At 34.2% G+C, this 15,015-nt stretch overlaps 2 protein-coding genes across 2 annotated transcripts in view; both read right to left on the bottom strand.

Annotated features, from left to right (window-relative positions):
• Positions 1–2,512: 2,512 nt before the first annotated feature.
• LOC145330397 (uncharacterized) lies at positions 2,513–6,576 on the bottom strand. The gene is made up of 5 exons (XM_080175035.1): positions 6,474–6,576; positions 5,214–5,359; positions 4,697–4,732; positions 3,567–4,066; positions 2,513–3,302 (listed from the first exon to the last, which is right to left on the bottom strand). The coding sequence occupies exons 2-5, from the start codon at positions 5,346–5,348 to the stop codon at positions 2,513–2,515; spliced, it is 1,461 nt and encodes a 486-aa protein (XP_080031161.1). The 5' UTR covers positions 5,349–5,359; positions 6,474–6,576.
• A 1,156-nt stretch (positions 6,577–7,732) lies between these two features.
• The window catches only part of LOC145329212 (uncharacterized), a 56,982-nt gene continuing 49,699 nt past the window's right edge, over positions 7,733–15,015 (bottom strand). Inside the window, exons 11-15 of the mRNA XM_080173263.1 lie at positions 14,886–15,013; positions 14,319–14,410; positions 11,245–11,333; positions 10,563–10,631; positions 7,733–9,570 (exon numbers count right to left, since the gene is read on the bottom strand). Coding sequence (XP_080029389.1) covers positions 9,478–9,570; positions 10,563–10,631; positions 11,245–11,333; positions 14,319–14,410; positions 14,886–15,013 — 471 coding nt within the window. The 3' untranslated portion in view covers positions 7,733–9,477. The remainder of the gene's footprint in view (positions 9,571–10,562; positions 10,632–11,244; positions 11,334–14,318; positions 14,411–14,885; positions 15,014–15,015) is intronic.

The following is a 15,015-nucleotide window of genomic DNA, read 5'->3' on the forward strand; positions in this document are numbered from 1 at the left end:
TCTAGCAATCACTAAATAATAAACAGCATCTATTCAGTTGTTCCTTTATTGAAGGTCTAAGGATTACTAAAGTTGTACAACATAATATAAATACATATGGATTAGGAATAAAGATAGTTAAAGGTAAATCATACAAGTAAAACATAGATAGTTGCAATGGTTAGGTAGATGGCTATCCCTGTCCGGGGAAGGCAGGATAGCCCATGGAACAGCACAATAGGTAGATAAGCATAGAGGGGTTGAGTGGTAGGTCTGGGTACTAAAAAGGGAAGGTTTGATGATTACTGTGACAACAACAGTCTGTGTGGGGGTGATTCTATCAGGTGAGGGAAGGCTTAGATCCTTTATCCTCAGGGCTGAGGTGGTGCTGATAACTTGGTGGTTGAAGGGGAAGGTTCCGGTGCTTAAGAAGGGAGAGGGAGGGGTAACACCCCTCCCTCCATTTGCAGGACAACTGAGAGATGAAATCCATACCGTTATCTGACATATTTTCAGGTGGCTTTACAATTGTAGAATAACAGGATTTAGCTGGGTGCGTAGCATCACTATAATGTCTTGGTTTCTGCATGGCCCAGAGTTGCCGCATACCACAATATAATTATAACTATCGTACTGTCCGATTTTAGAGCTTCGCTTTTATAGATTTTATCATTCTTGGTTTTTTTAAAAATATTTGTACATGATGACAAAAATGCATTGCGGAAATACTGACAGGCCAAAATTGACAAGAATTTTATCTAAAATAGTTAGATATTGAAGGTTGCACTTTACTTATATTTGTATTTTTGACATGATAAGACATTTTATAATAAAATTTTCATTTTGACTTTTTATTAGCGCAGCTACTCTGTAAGTTAGGTATAATGAATAATAACTTGGATGTTGCACCAGATTTTCATGTAGTCTAATAAAGTGATACTCCCAACTGGCGGGTATAGCGATACCCCCAATTTACCCACTTTACCAAATCCTCTCCCCTCATAATGGATGAACGAACTGACCAACAAATTAAGTCAATATCAAAAATGACAAATTTTCCCCTCTCAATATATCCACGTATATATATAGTTATTTATCCCCTCGTATTTTAGATAGCTTTCGGCAAATAGTAAGATGAAAAATTATTTTATTAATTCCAGTTTTGTTATGATTTTATTAATCGTGGAAAACTGTCTATTATACGAAACAGTATATGATTTTTCAGTATGGCTGGAATCTATTCACTTTCAGCGGATATTAATCTGATAAGTAGCCATACTGGAATAATTTTATTTCACATCACATTATTGACATCTTTCCGTGGAGAGTAAAATGAAAAGATCGATTACAGTTTTGTTATCTTCTTCGCAAATTAGAACTGTTCCCAATATTTGTAAAAAATTGCTTAAAAACTTTAGGTAAAATCATTTAATCCTAATAAAGTAGTATAACAATATTTTCCACTAATGTTATACATTTACAGAAGTGGTACTTTTAGTTAATGATTTTAAAACAAATTTATCTTCCATTGTCTTATCCCTTAAAATCTTTTGGATCCTGTTCTATTCATTGACTGCTGTGCTTTTTCTGTGCTGCATTTGGATATTATCATCCAGGTTTATATTTTAATCAATCAAAACTGCAACAGTCTGAGATCTAAAGGGATAAGACAATGAATTGATGTACATTCCAAATGATGATACACAAAATTACCCTTTTTTGTAGATTACAGTTAGTGAATGGAATATATGGATACAAAAAAAATGTGATTATCTCGGCCTCCATTCGAGATACACAGCTGAACCCAGGGTCAACTTTGAATTGGGTCTTTGTATATCAGCCAATACCATCGGATACATTAACACAGTCAAGTCGCTACAAAAGAGAAGAATGCAATTTGCTAGCAGACGAAAAGGTCCCCACCACTGGATCCAGGTAGTTAACTGGATTATATATTTATTATTTAGATAAAAAGTTGCGCCTGTTTATGGGCAAAGTTACCCCCCCCCCTTCTACTCTAACTATTTATCTCGCACACCTGACATAGCAGAAAATGGAACTATTTGTAATACCTTTAGTTATGATGCGATGTCGGGCCGAGATTCGAACATGTTACCTCCCCAACAAAGAGCGGAGAGTTAGGGTCGGACCTTTTTATGTGCTATCATATGGGTTTTGGTGAGACTAAACTAAAAATAGTATTTATTTTATATTTAAGCACAATCTGAAACTCCTATCAGGCAAAGTAACCAAAACAAAAACTTTAGGGGAACATAAGGTTCGCAATACTGAAATAACAACTGAAATCACTAATATTTATTATCAAAAACGGTTTCTAAATAAGCCGAACATGTTTTATTTGCAATAATTATAATAGAAAATTAATCTATAAAAATCAAGATTTTTATGAAAGCTGTTGATAAAGTAGTGTTGCAGTGAAACTTGTTGATGACTCAAGGTGAAGTTGATATGTGAAAGGTTTTCTATTGTAAAGAGTTAATGATGACCTCTAGAGTGCTTACTGTCGCGATAATTAATGATATGATATGTAAGAAAGGCTAGTTTTCGGGTCAGTTGTTCTGAACATCTCTGTCTTCACAGTAGATTTGCCACACAAGCCTTGTGCCTGCTCGATTTTCAATATTTTACCAGCTGGAATTTCGGTTTCAATGGTGAAAGATGTTGCTTCACTCTTGGCCTCAGTGCTGGTTGATTTCCAGTCATAGCCAGTAGAGAAGGTTGCACTGGATGAGGCTTCAAAAATTTCAAAGAATGCAGCTGTTATTGTTGATGTCACTGACACATCAATGTTAAAACCTTGTGATATTTCTGAGGACCACTCTGTTCCGATTTGGTAGTGGTAAGTGAACTTGGTTGATAGTGATGAGCCAGAATTGTCCATGTACGCAACAGAAACCCACTCATCTGATGGAACACAGTCAGGCATATGCATCCTACATTCAACCATATATGAAAAAGCACAGGGAAAAAGAATATTATCATCATAATGACAGTTATGAAACATATCTGTTCCTTCAAAGAATGAGAGAGGTCCTTCAAAGGTCTTAAACTTTCCTTTATAATCGTAATCTTCAAAAACATACAGTTTGCATCCATAATGCACAAAAAATGAACCCATTGGAATTCCATGGCCTGGTGATGAAGTTGCTCTGTGTCTATCTTCTATGTCAAAACCAAAACCATTACAGGCAAGGGAAGGTATTGGACTTCCTCTTTCTATGTAATATCTTACACCATAGAATTTTTTTGAACTAACATCAGCTATTGGCAGATCTGAAAACTCAGGACAACCTTCCCCTTCCCTACAGAAAAATGATATGAAATATGATCAACAAAAATATGTGCAAACAAAAAACAATCTTAAATTGCTTTTTTTTTTAAATTAAACAAATATTTAAGACTATACCTATGCATACATTTTTATTTAAGATTATTGAAATAAAACACATAAAAGGAAAAATGATAACAACACCCATTAGTAGCAAAGAACATAATTAATGAATTGACTAAAAGTGAAGAAACAATCAAAGTAAAAGAAAGAGAAAGAAGGACATAAGAATGAAAACTGAACACTTAGAAAGTAAACTCTAATTGGTTGTTTAATATCATCCCTAAGTGTTCCATTGGTGCCATGTTCATCAATATTCTCAATCTCTGTTCCATTGTTGTTATGCTCATCAATATTATTAATCTCTGTTCCATTGTTGTCATGATCATCAGTATTCTTAATCTCTGTTCCATTGTTGTTATGCTCATCAATATTATTAATCTCTGTTCCATTGTTGTCATGTTCATCAATATTCTCAATCTCTGTTCCATTGTTGCCATGTTCATCAATATTCTCAATCTCTGTTCCATTGTTGTTATGCTCATCCATATTCTTAATCTCTGTGCCATTGTTGTCATGTTCATCAATATTCTCAATCTCTGTTCCATTGTTGTCATGTTCATCAATATTCTCAATCTCTGTGCCATTGTTGTCATGTTCATCAATGTTCTCAATCTCTGTTCTATTGTTGTCATGATCATCAGTATTGTTAATCTCTGGCTCAGCTGACCAATCAATCTAAATGTAACCTATTATATAAGATATGAATTTCAATTACTACTGAACAGATTTGGTTCTCTATTTTAGATATGCTTCATATAGGCTTGATATTTTGGGCTACTATTTCAGATTTAGATTTTAAGCTATTTACAATGTCTATAATGCCTATACCACTTTGAGTACAGAGCTCCAAGCCATAGCTGCTAGAAACAAACAAACAAAAATACAAAAAAATAGTTGAAAACTTGATTGACTCTGGCAATTGGCCCTTCGTGGCCCAAAAAACTGAAATTAATCAAATAGTCTTTTATTTTATATCCGCTGATTAATATGATGTGATTTTAGTTATTTATCACATTGTTTTACAGTCAGCTTTCCGTAAATATTAAAATAAAAACTTTATAACAGTTTTGTTAACATCAAAAGGCCAGAAGCTCAGGCTAACAAAACTGGATTTTTAAAATATTTGTGGAAAACTGTCTGTATTATGATGCTATACATAATTTTTTAAAATTTTTAGCATGACTGAGAACAGGTTCTTATCCAGCGGATATTACATATCAATTTTTTTCAAAGCCATCCTGGAAATAACTTCTTACAATTTAAAAAACATTATTGTCAAAGTTAATTATAAACATGAAAACTCACCATGACATGATAATACATTGCCAAAAAAATTCTTGTCTACAAAATAAAAACATTATCAATCTATAACTCAATATTTTACAGGGCTGATTTGTTAAATGATCAAGCCCTAAAAGTACTGTCTTTTGTACTAATTCAATGATGACATCATCCATGAGTAGTGGAAAGGAAAAAATCATGTATATGAATACAGACATGGACATTTTAAGAGTATTTGTTAAAATCAGGAATATATTTATTCGAGAACAAAATCACGAAACCTTTAATTATCAAACACAAAGTTCCCTTTTAACAACAGGAAATTCCATTGTAATATGGAGGAAAATGTGAAGAAAATAAAAATAGCCAAAATGAAAAACTTGCTTAAAAGCAGTCCGATCACCATGGAGATTTTAAAGTTAATTATGCTTCTATCTTAAATAAGAGCCGAGAAAATCATGTTTCTCCCACTTCGTGACTTACAGACGGACGGACACTTGAAATTATAGAGTAGCTTCTGTACTCAAAAACAAAGAACAACCTTTGAAACTGGCAGTTTTTTGCTGGCTGGCACTGGACGTTCACCAGCATGTGGAAGCTGTTTAGCAATTACAGCAAACCCTTCTATAGCATTTCCACAAGCTATAGCACCAAGAAGGATTGAAAACAACCTCATCCTGCTGGAATCTAAAAGGATAAGACAATTGCTAATAGATTGATATGTATCTCCAATGATGATACACAAAATATTCCTTCTGTCAAAACGTTTGGACACTTATCAAACCAATAAAATATTAATAAAAGTCCCCAAAGTTTCTAAGCTAGCGAATAAGAAAACGTTATTTTCAAACTATGGTGACTAGAGTAATAATCAGCCTATTGTCCCCTTCCTTCCTCGTTGATTTACTCTGATTTGAAAAAGTATTGTTAGATATTAGACAGAAATTTACTTAGGGGGTGAGAAACCATGAGGGGAAGGCAGGTTTTTTCACTTTTAAATTTAAGGGGGATGTTGACACCCCCCTACCGCAAGCAATTAGATTCTTGAATTCTAAAAAATTTATCGAAAAATCTCGATAACCCATAAGATGTGTTTTGTCGAAGATGATTAAAGTCCCTCCATAGATTATGACGTCAAACGATAAAATAACCAATGAGAGGCCAGCATAAATTTCACCATTGGTCAATTACAGTGTATATTGGCCTCTCATTGGCTATTCTATCGTATGACGTCATAATCTGTGGAGGGACTTAGCTTGGGACCCTAGCTAGGAGATACTGAGACCCTCCCCTAATAATTAAAGTCCCTCCACAGATTATGACGTCATACGATAGAATAGCCAATGAATAGCCAATATTGAAAACCCCTCCTTTTCTCTTTTCTGTCCGTGGTAAGGGCGATTTCTCTTAAAGGGGGAGGGGGTGAGGGTATCCTCCTAAAAATGAATAAAAATAGGGCATACAAGAAGTTTCATTGTAATCTTACGTACGACTAGACAAACAGACAGATAGACAGACGGAAATCCTACCACTTTAACATAACGAAATGGATATAGAATATACGTGGATATTATGTCAGGAGAAAAATTGATAACACTTTAAGCTGCTAACATGGAAATTTAATGGTCCGTTCGTTCATCCAGTAAGAGGAGAGTGTATAGGTTAAAGGGGGGATTGTTATTTTATCCAGCTGCAGGTTTCACTTTATTAGAGTACATGATAATCTGGTGTAAGATCCAAGTAATAATAAATCCAATTTTAAGGATTAGATTCCCCCACCCTCCTTCCAAAACAAATTTACCTCAAATATAGCTCTGATATAAGTCGTTTAACAGAAGCTGTAAAAAGTATAAAATGTTAAATAAGTCTAGCTAAACTTTTGACTTAATCAACTAAATCAAACTAAATAAAACTATTTTCAGTATTTTAACAAAGATGAAAACATCGATAAAAGCAAAGCTCTAAAATCATATGGTAAGACAAACGAACATGGATATTTGTAGGATGCCAAAAGTTAATAAGTAGAATAAAGTATAAACATAAGTTTAGTTAACTCGTTGCAAAATTGCGTAAATACAAGATACTGTTTCAGGACACACTTAAAATATTATATCTTGTTGTCCTACGTCAAATCAAGTCACTACCTGATCGTGTTGGAATGTCAGGTCAGATCAAGACCTGGCCCTCTGCCAGGATGGTAGATGCAGAAGATACAACAGTCAGCTCAACATTATATCACTCTATTATCATTGAGTGAGGTGATAAATATACAGAGGTGGACTAACTATCTGAAATATAAATATACTAGCGGCTACGCCCCCTAGAAGCCTCTATGTCGGATATGTCGACCTCATCCCGTTTTATATTTCAGTTTCAAAAGATAAAATAAAAATATTTTTTTTTTTTGGGGGGGGAGGGGGGTAAAGACACCCTTCCCAAATAAAGTTTAAACCCTTTACAGGACCTATAAGAAGCTTCACTATAAAGGAGAACAATATCATTTCAGCGGTTAGCGAGATCCTTCGGGACTGACAAAAAACGCTTACTACTTTATTTAATAGGATATATGTACACAATGAAGATTTGTAAGTTAAATTACAAAGTACATATTATATATGTAACCTTTGATTATCTTGAACAGGACTGTATCTAGTCAGGTAAAAGATCAGATCTTGAATCTTCTTCACAGTAAAACAACACTGAAAAGTGTTTAAGTTGATATTGCGTTAGGAGCCATCGTCCAAAAATCAAACGAATAGAATATTTTATCAAATTATTGTCAAAAAGTAAAAAAAGCGTGTTTTAAAGGAACGTTTGGAGTTTATAGTAACGCTTAAAGAGTTACTACTCGTTCGTGCCTTATTATTAAACGAATCATCATAATAAATTTGAAAAAGGTAGGACAATTCTAGCATACCAAAATTAACGAAAAGGCCAAACTGTGACGTTCGGATGGACAAACAGACAATAATCCTAAAAAATATTTGCTTTTAGAAATGTTATTGATAACAAGTTGACTTCCTTTATTACTAAGCAAACCGGCTGAACGTATTTATTACGTCCGGATAAATTCTTATTTGACAATTGGCCTACCTACAATTAATCGAGAATAACCATAGCTCATTAATGCAGTTATCTCGCTGCACACATAAATGCGCGAAAAAGACTTATTTATGGCGTATTTTCTTCAGTCAAGCTTTTCATGTGCATAATTGGATCTTAAATCATTTATTGGCGTTTTTATGTCGATTATAACGACGTACGTTCAGCCGTTTGGCAGCTAGAATCCTTCAAAATTCATAGATATTTATTGAAATAATTGTTCCCAGAACATTTTACCTTAAACTGCACTAGATCCAAATTTATCATATATTAACTTCTTGCAATTAAATGTTATAAAATAAATCTTTTTTAAATTTTAATTCATATTTTTATTAGATAATTACATTTCATACCATAAAAAATATAGATATGATTTGATTTTTTAAAAATTTAAAAACAAGTCTACTGAAGGTCAGTTGAATTTGAATTGCGAATGTGTACACAGTTTCCTCGGTGTTTCCTCATCCTATCTCAATATTTACTACCAGCTAAAAACTTTTTTTAAAATCTAAATTTGAATGTATAAACGATTTATACATTATACATTCAAAATTTTAATCATAATTTAGATTTTTTTAAGTTTGAAGCTTTTTTAGGTAGGAAACACCGAGGAAATATAAATTTAACTGACCCTACTAAAGCATTACCAGGAAGGGAGAGGACATTGGACTGTAAATTAAAATAGTTACCAGAATTTTATTTTTAATTAACCTTTGGGTAATTTGAAATAAAACGACAACCTAAACTAAAAAAAATTTATACATGGAAGAGGTGATTTTGTATATCATCATTGGGGATGTATATCAATTTAACGTCCATTGTCTAATCCCTAAATATTCCTGTGAATTAAAATTAAAACTGAAACATAATATTTACATAAATTTTAAATTATCACAGATTTCTTTCCTTAACGGCAGTTATGGAATTATGCATTATAAAGGTTTCAAAAAAGCATAAAAATAAATATTTCTTCATCGCATCGTATTATAGACAGCTTTCCGCGGAAATTAAAAGTATAAATTATGCTATTAATTCCAGTTTTGTTCGCCCTGAGGGGCCCAAGGCCCGGGCTTACAACTAATTTTATGATTTTTTATTTTATTATTCGTGAAAAATAGTTTGTAATAGGATACTCTTCATTTTTTCGTATGGCTAAGAACCGGTTCTAATCAAAGCAGGTATTAATCGGTTTAGAAGCCATACTGGTATAAAAATTTAAATGGCACTTTTTATAAGAGTACTACATAAAATATAACACTTTATAAATTTAACTAATTTAAGTCTTTTTATTTTTCTCACTGGCATAAACAAATTTTCACTAAAATCAATAATATCATCTAATTTGCCAAAAAAAATTAGGGTTCTTTCAGTGGCTTGATTAGATTTTTTATTAGACTTCTAAGGCTGTTTCTATAAATTCTTATTTCCAAGATATTATAATAAAATATCAGACTTAGTTATCATGATGATGTGATTTTTTGTTGTTAATAATTTCTAAGGCGGTTTCTATAAACACTAATGTCCATTATATGACAGTACACTTTCGGCCTTTGTTATTATAGTTACTTTGTTGCTCTTATTGACCTTTAGCTGTTTCTGTAAATATTTATTTTTAAATATTACAGTGAAATTTCTGTGCTATACTGTAAAATATTCAAGGCGGTTTCTAAAGATTTGTTTGTCCATTTGTGTGACAGTAGGCGTTAAGCTGACAAAGCCGGGTTTGTATGTTCAATTATGCATCGTCTACAATTACTCCTAACCACTCTGCAACCTTGCACAGTTACTCCTTGCACCTGCAATAAAATAACAACCATTTACCTAGGATTTTTAGTCTGTCCGCACGTCTATATCTTTGACTAGCGGCTACGCCCCTAGAGGCCTCTAGTGGCACTTTAAATGTTTTTTTTTATTTAAAATATCTAATTATTGGTTTATGTTTCGTTGGAGTCTCTTTTTCGAGAGGGGTAATTTTTTTCTAGGGGCGATTTCTCCTGATAGGGTGGTGGTACCCTCCCCCAAAATAGTTATAAACCTTCCCGGGACTTATGAGAAGCTACCCTGTTAAGGAGAACCCGATCGGTTCAGCGGTAAGCGAGATCCTTCGGTACAAACACACAGACAAACACAGAGACATCCTGTTACTTTAGTATAAGGATTAAGGCAATATACAAGAAATCATTCTTAGGTATTTTAAATGTATGTCCTTTTTTGTCATTTACGTTTAATATATAATATCTGAAACAAAAAATTGAGTTATACTAAATTTTAATCGCCCAAAGCGTTAAGTAAGGTAACAACCAACTTTTGATGCACGTTCTTTGTCAAAAAGACCTAACTAAACATAGTAATGATTTGTACCTGTTTTGAGCCAATGCATTTACCCTACAATTAATTTTGCAGATCTGTCATAGCAGCAGTAGGAACAATTTTTAACGTCTTTAGTTTTGACGTGTTGTTGAACCGAGACTTGATCCCATCACCTCGCCGACGACGAGTGGATGCGCTTTGTGTTAGGCGAGGTCACGGGTTGAAAGTGTTACAGATAGAACAAAGGGATAGGCAGATATACAGACAGACAGACAATATTTACCTCTTGTATGTTTAATTGCTGGAGACCTTTGCAGTAATAGGACAAGGCACCAATACCTCAGGACAGAAGGACAGAAAGACAGACAGACGGACAGATAGGCAGTATTTACCTCTTAGTTAGACAAACAGGCATATTGACAGTCAGACAGACAGACAGATAGACAGACAGACATATAGTCAGACAGACAATATTTACCTCTTGTATGTTTAATTGTTGGAGACCTCTACAGTAATAGGACAAGGCACCAATGCCTCGGTCAGTTACCTAAAATTAAAAAAAAAATCAAAATCAAGTTTACGCATCGTATTATAAACAGCTTTTCGCGGATAGTAGATCTAAAAAGTTAACTACAGCCAAGGCCTTTAACACCTAGGGTCTAACAAAACTGGTACTAATGTTATGATTATTTACTATTCATAGAAAATTGTCTATAATACGATACTATACACAGTTTTTTCAGTATAGCTTAGAAAAAGTTCTAATCCAGAGAATATTAATATGTTTCGAAGCCAAACTTTCAATTTTAACTATTTATAAAACCCAGTAAAGTTGGACCGTAAATTAATCTGGTTGGTCCCCAAAAGTTGCCTTTAAAACTTTTCGGAATATATTCAATCTTGATTGGTTGGTAAAAGTACCTATGACTTTCTAATAAAAATGGCTACGCTTGCAAAAATGTACCTAACCTCAACAGAAAGGTATAAAATCGATGGAACGATTCAATTTCTATCATGCCTAGATATTTTCGATTTCGCCCCTAAAAGTTTTTTTTCCTTTATAAAAAATAAAATTTAAAGTGGATGGATCCCTCCCCCACTTCTCCAGTGGCGCTAGAGGCCTCTTGGGGCATAACCGGTAGTCAAAATGTATATTTTACCTGGGAGCAACCCTTGACTGACAACTTCTTCAGGTTGGGACAATTTTCTGACAGATACTGTAGACCATAGTCAGAAACTGGACATTTACCTAAACATATATATAGTATTAAATCCTTATAATAAAGTAACAGGATATTTGTTTGTCTGTCTGTCTCTACCGTAGGATCTCGCTAACTGATGAACCGATCGGGTTCTCCTTTACAGCGTAGCTTCTCATAGATTCTTGGAAATTTTTTTGAGGGGGGGGGGGAGGTTACCACCACTATCCCGCCCCTAGAAAAAAATTACCGCCCCCCATTAAGTGCCCCTAGAGTTCTCTAGGGGCGTAGCCGCTAGTATTTATTTATCCTATTACATTAAGTAGTAAGATTTTTAGTCGGAGCTTAAGATTTCAATTAGGGTTGGGCCGGATATCCGGTGTGGCCTGATATCCGGCCGGATATCCGACCATTTCCAATATCCGGCCGGATACCGGATATTGAAACTATCCGGCCGGATATCCGGCTCTAATATTTTTTATACTTTACACCAAAAATCTTTGCTTTTTAAAATCTTAAATGGCTATAATTTTCTTATTATTGAAGCTAGAAGAACATTTTTTCTGAATAAGTCTAACTTTATGTAAATTTATATAAGTTTTCTAAAGAAATTTTTTTTACTACTTTAATATCTGGTAATTTGGCCGGTTATCCGGCCGGATATCCGGTAATTTGGCCGGATAACCGGATATTTGCCGGATATCCGGCGTTGGCCGGATATCCGGCATTTGAAATTAGCCGGATATCCGGTATCCGGTATCCGGCCAAAAAAGTATCCGGCCCAACCCTAATTTCAATAACTAATGAACCGATTTAGTTCTCCAATTTAGGAAAGATTTCCATAGGTTCCAGGGTGGTTTTTGACTATTTCATTTTTAGATTTAAGTCTTGAGAGTGTTTTAGGCTAATTTTCTGTAAGGATATGGGTAATTTACTAAATCTGGCAAGTAAAACAATTTGTCGTAAAATCTTACAATTGCTGCAAACCAATAATGGATGATTAAACTCAATTCATTTATTTAGATATCTATCTATCTATCTGTCTATTTTTAAAAGCGAAGCTTTTCTAAAATTAGGGTCGGTCCGTTCGTCCGTCCGTCCGAGATAGATAGCTTTTATTCGTTAATTTAGGCATGTTAGAATTGTCCTATCGATTTCAAACTTTGCATGATGATTCCTGTAGTAGTTGGGTACGATTTAGAAAGCGTAGCAACTCTATAATCATTACCAGAATGTCCGTACGTCCATTTTAAACATGTTGATTTTTCTACTTTTTTAACAACAAATTTTCAAGTGTTTTAATTATCCGTTTGATCAGATTTTTGGTATATTGATTCCTGGGACAACAAAGAACAATATTATAAGCGAAGCAACTCTATAATCAAGTCCAAAAATGTAAGTATGTCCATAAACATTATCCTGTTTTTAAGCAGTTTTTCAACAAATTTACCTACAATTTTGATTCGACATTTATACATTTATGTTCCGATTTTTCAGTTTAGATACTATACAAGTGTTAATGTCCGTTTGTCCTACCGTTTCAGTGCTTTGCTTTTATGGATGTTGTCATCCTTGTTCTACAGTATGTCTATCTATCTAACTATCTATTTATCTTATATATCCAAAGATCTAAGCCTGTTACAGAACCTAGCAAGCCACTCTATAGATTAATCTATCTCTCTCTCTATCTATCTACCTATCTTACCTATATCTAAAGATCTAAGCCTATTACAAGACCTAGCAAGCCACTCTATAGATTCATCTATCTATCTATCTACCTATCTTACCTATATCTAAAGATCTAAGCCTGTTACAAGACCTAGCAAGCCACTCTATAGATTCATATATCTATATATCTATCTATCTTACCTATATCTAAAGATCTAAGCCTGTTACAAGACCTAGCAAGCCACTCTATAGATTCATATATCTATATATCTATCTATCTTACCTATATCTAAAGATCTAAGCCTGTTACAAGACCTAGCAAGCCACTCTATAGATTCATATATCTATATATCTATCTATCTTACCTATATAGGGGCGTCGTAGCTCAGTGGTAACGCACTGAGTTACGGTGATGAGAGTTCGAGTTCTAGTCCCCATGTGGAAACTCGAATTTCTCAGTTGAATACATTCACGCAACTTCCCCTGGTTGTGTAAGAAGGGGATTATCGAGTAAGTTTGGATACTTAATAGTCACGTACATAATATCAGTATTACCCTTATCCCAAGCTCCTCTGCGGAGAGCGTCATTCATTACGGTGACTTAATTTGGGACACCTGCCATACTCGGCGAGGGTGAGGTAATAATGAGTAGCTCTCATGAGATAGCGGGTCAAGTCATAATGTGCTTGAACGTGGAGCTTGATAGCCCTAGTGGCTATACAAAAGTGTCTCAGCCTACTCCATGACTACTTAGGTCCAAACCCTAAGAGACTATGGCTAATCAAACAAACAAAATCTTACCTATATCTAAAGATCTAAGCCTGTTACAAGACCTAGCAAGCCACTCTATAGATTCATATATCTATATATCTATCTATCTTACCTATATCTAAAGATCTAAGCCTGTTACAAGACCTAGCAAGCCACTCTATAGATTCATATATCTATATATCTATCTATCTTACCTATATCTAAAGATCTAAGCCTGTTACAAGACCTAGCAAGCCACTCTATAGATTCATATATCTATATATCTATCTATCTTACCTATATCTAAAGATCTAAGCCTGTTACAAGACCTAGCAAGCCACTCTATAGATTCATATATCTATATATCTATCTATCTTACCTATATCTAAAGATCTAAGCCTGTTGCAAGACCTAGCAAGCCACTCTATAGATTCATATATCTATATATCTATCTATCTTACCTATATCTAAAGATCTAAGCCTGTTACAAGACCTAGCAAGCCACTCTATAAATTTCATCTGTCTATCTGTGTCTATCTATCTTACCTATCTCTAAAGATCTAAGACCTAGCAAGCCACTCTACAGATTCATCTATCTATCTATCTCGCTATCTTACCTATATCCAAAGATCTAAGCCTATTACAAGACCTAGCAAGCCACTCTATAGATTCATCTGTGATTTCAGTTAGCCCTCTCAGATTCAAATATCTAAAAAAAAAATATTACGTACTATTAAAATACCTACAAGAATCACAACGTCCATAAGTAGCGAAGTACAAAAAAATCATAGATAGACAAACGAATAATGAGTCACAGAGCAGATATCTAGTCGTCATAAAAAATTATATACGTGGATATTATGCCGAGGGGAAAATTGTCGTCAATTCAGGTTGCTAACATGGATCTCATTTATTGGTCAGTTTGTTTATCCAGTAGGAAAGGAGTGGATGGGCGAAATCATTATGTAAGCCGGCTGTGTGTTTCACTATATTAGATAACATACAAATCTAGTGTAACATTCTAGTAATAATATATCTATGGGACTACCGATCAACGAAATAGATATATCATTTTACATAATTCAGTCGTCTATTTCTAATAGCACCCGAGAAACTCTTCCCCAAAACAACGGACAAATGTACGAACATTTCTCGTTATGTTTAAGAAAGTAAAAATATCTTACCTTAACCTGTAGCAATGGCGTACAAGGGTTCTAATCCCGACATCTGTAATTTTATCACATTTTGCAAGGGAGAGATAGCGCAAAGATGGTCCTAGCCGTCCAATTTCTGTAAGGCTTGTGTCAGTTAACT

Source organism: Acartia tonsa, chromosome 10 (genome assembly GCF_053477335.1).
Source record: "Acartia tonsa isolate MP-2025a chromosome 10, ASM5347733v1, whole genome shotgun sequence".
Lineage (NCBI taxonomy): Eukaryota > Metazoa > Arthropoda > Copepoda > Calanoida > Acartiidae > Acartia > Acartia tonsa.